The sequence below is a fragment of the Sciurus vulgaris genome (assembly GCF_902686455.1).
Source record: "Sciurus vulgaris genome assembly, chromosome: 11".
In the NCBI taxonomy this organism is placed as follows: domain Eukaryota; kingdom Metazoa; phylum Chordata; class Mammalia; order Rodentia; family Sciuridae; genus Sciurus; species Sciurus vulgaris.
Genome location: NC_136472.1, coordinates 70,125,111 through 70,132,167, shown reverse-complemented (window position 1 = coordinate 70,132,167; position 7,057 = coordinate 70,125,111). Strand labels below are relative to the sequence as shown.

At 44.4% G+C, this 7,057-nt stretch overlaps 1 protein-coding gene across 2 annotated transcripts; it reads right to left on the bottom strand.

Moving 5' to 3' along the window:
• Nucleotides 1-1,015: 1,015 nt before the first annotated feature.
• Nucleotides 1,016-6,477, bottom strand: FOLR2 (folate receptor beta). 2 transcript variants are annotated; one of them, XM_079103284.1, is made up of 5 exons: nucleotides 6,322-6,477; nucleotides 4,993-5,151; nucleotides 1,890-2,078; nucleotides 1,643-1,778; nucleotides 1,016-1,497 (listed from the first exon to the last, which is right to left on the bottom strand). In XM_079103284.1, exons 2-5 carry the CDS (start codon nucleotides 5,137-5,139, stop codon nucleotides 1,211-1,213), a joined length of 759 nt encoding a protein of 252 aa, XP_078959410.1. In that variant the 5' UTR covers nucleotides 5,140-5,151; nucleotides 6,322-6,477; the 3' UTR covers nucleotides 1,016-1,210. The 2 variants fall into 2 exon arrangements, with proteins under 2 accessions (XP_078959410.1, XP_078959411.1); XM_079103285.1 differs by having other exon boundaries at nucleotides 4,993-5,163; nucleotides 6,322-6,452.
• Nucleotides 6,478-7,057: the final 580 nt, after the last annotated feature.

Genomic DNA, 7,057 nt, shown 5'->3' with positions numbered 1-7,057 from the left:
GTGCTGTGCAAAGATAGAACATCCCTCCAGACCCAGCATATCTACCGATTCTGGGAGGGGACAAAGCACCTAAGAAGAGGCCTAGCTCCTGCCTCTGGGAAGACCCTCAGAGTTTCTAATCCTCTTCTAGACACACAGCCAGGACACAACACAGGGCCAGTTCCAGTCTCTTGAATATTTCTCCCAGACTGTCTTTCCCAATCACTTCTTCCTCCTCTGAGGATCCCAAACTCCAGCTCTGGCTGTTAGTGCTCATCAAGTCAGTGTGAACTTTTCCCAGTTTTCCTATTGCAGAGCTGAGCAGAGTCAGGTAGACAAGGACTGGGAAGGGGAATGTTTGGGAACCAGTATAAATAAGAAGACCTGGCTGGACCTGACTCTCATTCCAGGCCACAGGAGCAATAGAATCCCTGAAGGCTATTAATTGCATGCACTGGGACTGCATGCTTTCTGGGCAACAACTCCTTTACATTTCACAAGCCTGAGGGATGGAATATTATCCCCATTTCATTGAGGAAACTAAGGTTTTCAAACATCTCACTTTTACATAGTGAATGGCGGAGCTGAAAGTCAAATACAGGTCTATGAAAGCACCCAGAAACCACTCCGGACGCGGGAACTCACACAAGAGATTTTATTAAGCAGACAGGCAGTGTCTGCCCACAGAGTGAGAAAGAGAAAATGTGAGAGAGAGAGCGAGCGAAAAGGAGAGAGAGAAAGAGAGAGAAAAAAAAATGGCAGGAAAGCTATTCTTAAGTAGTGGAATTTCGCTGGCTAATAAAAACGGACCAATGACTGACTAGGAAGTTATCTAGCTAACAATCTAGACCAATGACTGACTAGGAGGTTCCTGGGCTAACAGTCTGGGTTGCAAAGTAGTGTCCGGGAGGTAGAATAATGACGGCAGCAAAATAACAGATCTGATGCCAATAGTCTAGTTGCCCAAATCTGAAGGAATCCCAAAGCTATGGGATCTGCCCCTCACCCACTACCCACAAACTCACAACCAAAATAATACATCACAAACACTGATTTATTAGAACTGACTGTAGGAAGAACCCAAAGTCCTACCATGGAGGAGGAACTGAGTGGCAGAAGGGTGGGTGCAGATGGAAGCAGGTTTAAGGATCCCTTTTGTAGGAGCTGATCAGAGCCCAGCCTGGTCATCTAAGCTGGGGGCAGACTGAGGGTGGTGTGGCAAAGACTGGACTCAGTTGAGGAGCCAGAGCGGCAGTATCGGGACCAGGCAGAGCAGGTGAAGACCCATTCCATGGGGCATGGCCTCAGCATTCATGGCTGCAGCATAGAACCTAGCCACCTCCTCATTGGGGTTGCCTTGCTCTGGGTCAAACCACATCTGGATGCAGCGGCCGCTCCCTCGGCTATAGTTGCTGACCTTGTATGAGTGACTCCAGAGACCTTCACAAAGAGCAGCGGGTGTGGGAAAGTAGCTCTCAAATGTACGGCAGACAGCCCCAAGTGGGCACTTATTAACTCCTGCAGTCAGAGACATGGTGAACACCATCAGCCAACCCTGGACCCAAATCTCATTTCTATCATCCCAGAAATCCTTACCCAACCCCCAATCCTCAATGTATCCTTTCCAAACCCTACCTCCATCTCCCCACCCACAGGCCCTCACCTGAGGACCAGTCCCAGCCCCTGTGCCAGTTGCTCTTGCAGGTGAAAGAAGTTTGACAGTCAGCCCACCAGCTCTGACAGTCCTCCTTGCACAAGGGCACATCCAGGAACCTCTCTTTGCGCCAGCTGGTGTCCACCTGAGTAGGAAAGGAGGGCTCCTCTTAGCCAGGGATGTTAGCCATAGCCATAGCCTTGAGGGAACTGAGCCAGAGGGCAGCCTGCTAGAGTTGGGTGATATAAATTTGTACCTTCTGGATCCAGGGCCCCAAATTGGGTGAGCACTCATATAGACAGTTGTCCTGGATGAAGTGTCTCTTGCAGGCAGGCTCCATCTTACCACAGTGATCCCAATTAAAGTTGTACAGGCTAGAGGTGTCCTTGTGCAGCTCCTGGCTCGTGTTGACAGAGCAGCAGGCATTCCTCCTCCAGGGACTACACTAGGTGGGGAAGACACTGGACTGAGTCCCTCAACCCCACACCCATCCTGCCACTTCCATCCTCACCCCATTTGGTTCTTGTCCCCTGTCCCAGGCAGGTTCTCCAGGAACACTCACTGCAAAGACCTCTCTGTCTTTGACCTTCAGGATCCCCCATCTCAAGGGGGAAAAAATTACAACAGTGTGATCAAGGGTCTGTGGAAACCCAGGGTAACCTTATCATGGGGATAATAGGTATCACCTATATAAAGTCTTTTTTTTTTTTTAAGTTGTTTATGGACCTTTATTTTACTTATTTATATGCAGTGCTGAGAATCGAACCCAGTGCCTCACACATGCTAGGCAAGCACTCTACCACTGAGCTACAACCCCAGTTCTATTTAAAGTCTTTTTATTTGTTTTTTTATTTGGTTTTTTGTTTGGTTGGTTGGTTTGGTTTGGTTTGGTATTGGGGATCGAACCCAGGGATGTTTTATATCCCCAATCCTTTTTTATTTTTTATTTTGAGACAGGGTCTCACTAAGTTTCTTAGCATCTCACTAAATTGCTGAGGCTGGCTTTCAATCCTCCTGCCTCAGCCTCCAGAGTCACTGGGTTTGCAGTCATGTGCCACTGCACCCAGCTCATTTGTTTATTTTTAAATTTAAGTATTGATCACCTACTGTGTGCCAGTCAGAGTTGTATTGCTGAGAATACAGCAGAAAACAGAAGAGATAGATATAAGCGTCTATGGACCTTACACTTTAGTAGGGAAGACAGACAATAAGTAAGAAATGAAAAGAAAAAAATGAGATAAGTCAGGATATGATAAATGATATGGGGAAAAATTAGAGCAGGGAATGGAAATATGGAGTATGTGATGATTGTTAAAATTTTAAATAGCATGGTTGGGAAAAGCCTCATTGGAAGGTGACATTTTGAGTAAAGAGGCAAAGTCATGCAGTGATATACTTAAATTATTTCTTCTTGGTAAGTATTAAGATCTGTCTCCAATGGTTAATCCAGTGCCAGACACATAGTAAGCTCATAAACATATTTGCTGAAAAAAGTGAAAGAACTGTCATGATTTCCAAATCTAAACCTAATTTCATCTTACACATGGATACATCACATTTCACATGCTTCTAATATAGACTGGGTTTTCCAGGATTGAAAGTGTCGTAAAATGGAACGTGGTCCCATCTGTTTTTTTTGTACTGGAGTAGCTCCAGTGCTACTAATGACTTAGAAATTATGTCATTAATGGAAACCCTGCTTAGAGCATCTTATAGCATTTATGTTGCTAATGGAACATGAATATATCAATCTTCATATGTGCTGCCCCATTCATAGTGATTTTATAAATGAAAACAAGCCTGTGCTATTTTCTGATGTCTTCTAATGTAGCAGAGAACAGACAGAGTTAGAAAATATTTTATTCTTAATTACAGATGGTTGTCAGCTTACAATGGTCTGACTTTGGATTTTTCTTTTTTTACTTTACAATAGTGTGAAAGTGATATGCATTCAGTAGAAACTGTACTTTGAGGATTGGGGATATAGCTCAGGGGTAGAGTGTTTTTTGTGAGGCCCTCGATTCCGTCCCCAGTACCACAAATAAATAAATAAATAATTTTTAAAAGAAAAGAAAAGAAATTATACTTAAATTTTTAATTTCATGGGCTAGTAATGTATAGTATAATGCAGGGGCAGCAAGCCACAGCTTCCAGTCATGTGATCACAAGGGGCAACAGCACATGGTCTGCAGTGTACTGGGTTGCTAAGCTGTGGTGTTCAGTAGGTTAGGCATATTAACTTATGATGGGCTTATTAGGACATAACCCTGTGGTAAGTCAAGGAGCACCTCTACTTTCTGTTTACAATTCCTTTGTATCACAGATAGAGCATTATATTGATATTTTTATTAATTTTTTATTTGTTCTAATTAGTTGTACATAACAGTAGAATGCATTTATACATTTTGATAGATCATACATAAATGGAATGTAATTTCACATTTTTCTGATTGTACATGTTGTAGGATCACATCGATCATGCAGTCATACATGTATATAATGTAATAATGTCTGTTTCACTCTACTATCCTTCCTACCCCCATACTCCTTCCCCTCCCTTCACTCCCCTCTACCTAATATAAAGTAACTCTTTCCTCCTTAGTGCCGCCCCCCAATTATGAATTAGCATCTGCATTATCTGAGAAAACATTTGGCCTTTGGTTTTTTGCATTTGGCTTATTTTGCTTATAAAATTGTATACAAATAAATTCTATTAGCCTGAGTTTTATTCCAGAAAAGAAAAGAGGGTCCAAAATTATTTGCCATAAAAAGTAGACATTGAGTCTAATATGGTTGCAAACCTCTGGCATAAATTTTTATAAACTGTGTGAATGTACAGCCACCGTGCCCTGCATCACTGTCACAAGGGACCTTCCTTTCTTCTACCTTTGCCACTCCACGCATTTAGCATGCCATGAGGTTAAGAAGAACCATGTTTCCCATAGTCTCTTGCCCTCCAAATCACAATCCTACCCCTACCCCACCACAAAGGCTGGTCATGCCCAACTCCTATATGAATCCATGTGTTTCTTTGGACCTTGATTTCCCTCATTTCATGTAACATGAATATCACCTACCTATGTCAAAGAACCACTGGGAACAGGAAATCATATACAGAAAGCACATGAAACCTAATAAGAGCTCAGAATTGCCCAGTCAATGCCTACATGATACCTTCTCCTGGGGAGGACACCCCAAATTCACCTTAACCACTCTCCCTATTCCACTTTCATCTTCTGCTGCAGCAATAACTCAGGGTGTGGGGATATGACCTCTCAACCCATTCCCCCACCACCCTGACTTCCTCCTCCCTGTCAGAACCAGCCCCTTTCCCAACTGGAACCGCACTCCAGACAGACCTGGTTATGCAGCTTGTCCTCAGGACCTGGCTTTGTCTTGTGGTGTTTGGCATCCATACAGACATTGAGCAGGTCAGTTCTGTCCCGGGCACTGCATGTGGTGGCTATCCAGGCCAAAAGCAGAAGTGGCATCAATTTCCAGGCCATGTCTTTCTGTCCCTACAGAGGGAGCTATGGTTAGAGAGACCAAGGCCTGTGGGGAAAGAGGTCCATCCAGGGTGCCTTCTCCAACCCCTGCCTCAGTCTCCCCGTTCTTGTAATACAGTGAAAGATGAGGTCAGACCATGTTCCTTCAGTGCTGAGTCCAGAGACTGGAGCAGAGAAGGTTGGCAAGGGCACTCCCTCACCCCAGGTTTACAGGGCTCAGAGGTGGGGGGAGCTGGGACTAGTGGGTGGGCAGTGGGGGAGGCTTCCCAAGTTGGAGGAGATAGATACCTTGTGCCCTCACCTTTTCTCTAAATTTGTATGTAGGACAAGTAATTGAATAGTTCAAATCCATTCCTTGCTCCTTTGAAAAGGGCCAAGTACACACAATGTCCTCACCCAGTGTCAGCAAGTGCTCTGCATTAGACTGTGAGTCACCTGGGTTCCCATGCTAGTCTATAAACACTGTTAGCACTGAGGATGTGGCAACCCCACCAGTCAGCTGAGTTCTCCAGACTGGCACGAGGATCAAGTGACTTAATATATGGGGTGGTGTTTGGTTAAATGACACAGAAATGGAAAGAGTAGTGGTTTTGGACATTGCTTCCTCAGGTTTTTCCTTCCCTATTCTCTGAAAGTCATTCCTGGCTCCACACATTCTCTGACCTGGCCTCAACTATCTTGGAGCAAATGTAACAGACCCCTGCCCACCTCTCAAAATAAAAATGCAAAGACCCTCAAACCTGAAGGACAACAAACAAATCCCTCATGTTGGAGTAGCCCGACAAATAAGCACTTGGAGTCAATGGAGGGCAACTGGAAAAAGTGACAGTACCCCTCTCTGTTCATTTCTACCCTCAACCCACCCCTACCCACTACAGTTTGTTTGTTCCTCTGGGCTCTGTCACTGAAGTACATAAGAGCCAATAATGGAGACCCTTTTCCCTCACGGTTTCCACAAGCAGTTAATCATCAAACCCTGGCAAGGGTCCCTCCAAATCCTTTCTGAAACTCACTTGCCATGGTTTGAGGCCAGCACTTCCCTTCAATTCCTTCCCCTTTCTGTGGCTTACCCACACAAATCAGAATGGTCTTGCTAACAATAGATAAGTCCCTTTCCCTTCACACAAACCTGCCAACTCCCCACTTTGCTTTTATCACCCTCCCCTCCTTGGGAGATCTTACCTGAACCTCCTTTGCTGTTGGGAGTACACACAGGTGTGTCAGAGTTGGCCTCTCCCAAGGCTGGCAATGGACCCAGGCCCTGGGCTGTCCTCAACAACTCTCTGTCCACAGCAGGGTAGAAGAGCTCTGCTGAGCACAGAGTGAAATATCCCCATTCAGCTCTTTTGTTCTTCCTTTTCTTCCAGACCCCACCCTCTCCACGACTCCATGAAGTCTGTCCATTTAGTCATTCCTATTTTCATTTCTCTCTTCACTTGCTAATCTGTTTATTTCGGAATCCACACACTCAATATTCACCAATACTCAAACAATTGCTCATCTCCAAGGAAGATCTGAAGTTTTCAGGAGCCCCAAATGGTTCTCAGGATAAGAACTGATAACTGGATGGAGATAAACTTGGTAAATAAGAACCCAGACTTTAAGGTCATGCCAATGGGACCCAGGGAGAGATCCATTCCTTGCACGGCTTTGGAAAAGTCATTGGACCTTGCTGAGCTTTAATGTGTTCACCAGAACACTTTTGAGAATTATATATGGAAAGCCTGACACACACTGAGTAGGATTAAATGATATCTATCAGATTAATTTGTGAGCAGCCAGATAGACACAGGTAGAAGCTAAGGTACGGAAGTCAAGGGATTTACTCTGGGATGCAGAAAAATAAAAATTGTCTCAAATCTGATAAATGATGATATCTCATCATCTAGCACATTGAAAACATAATAAATAATTTTTA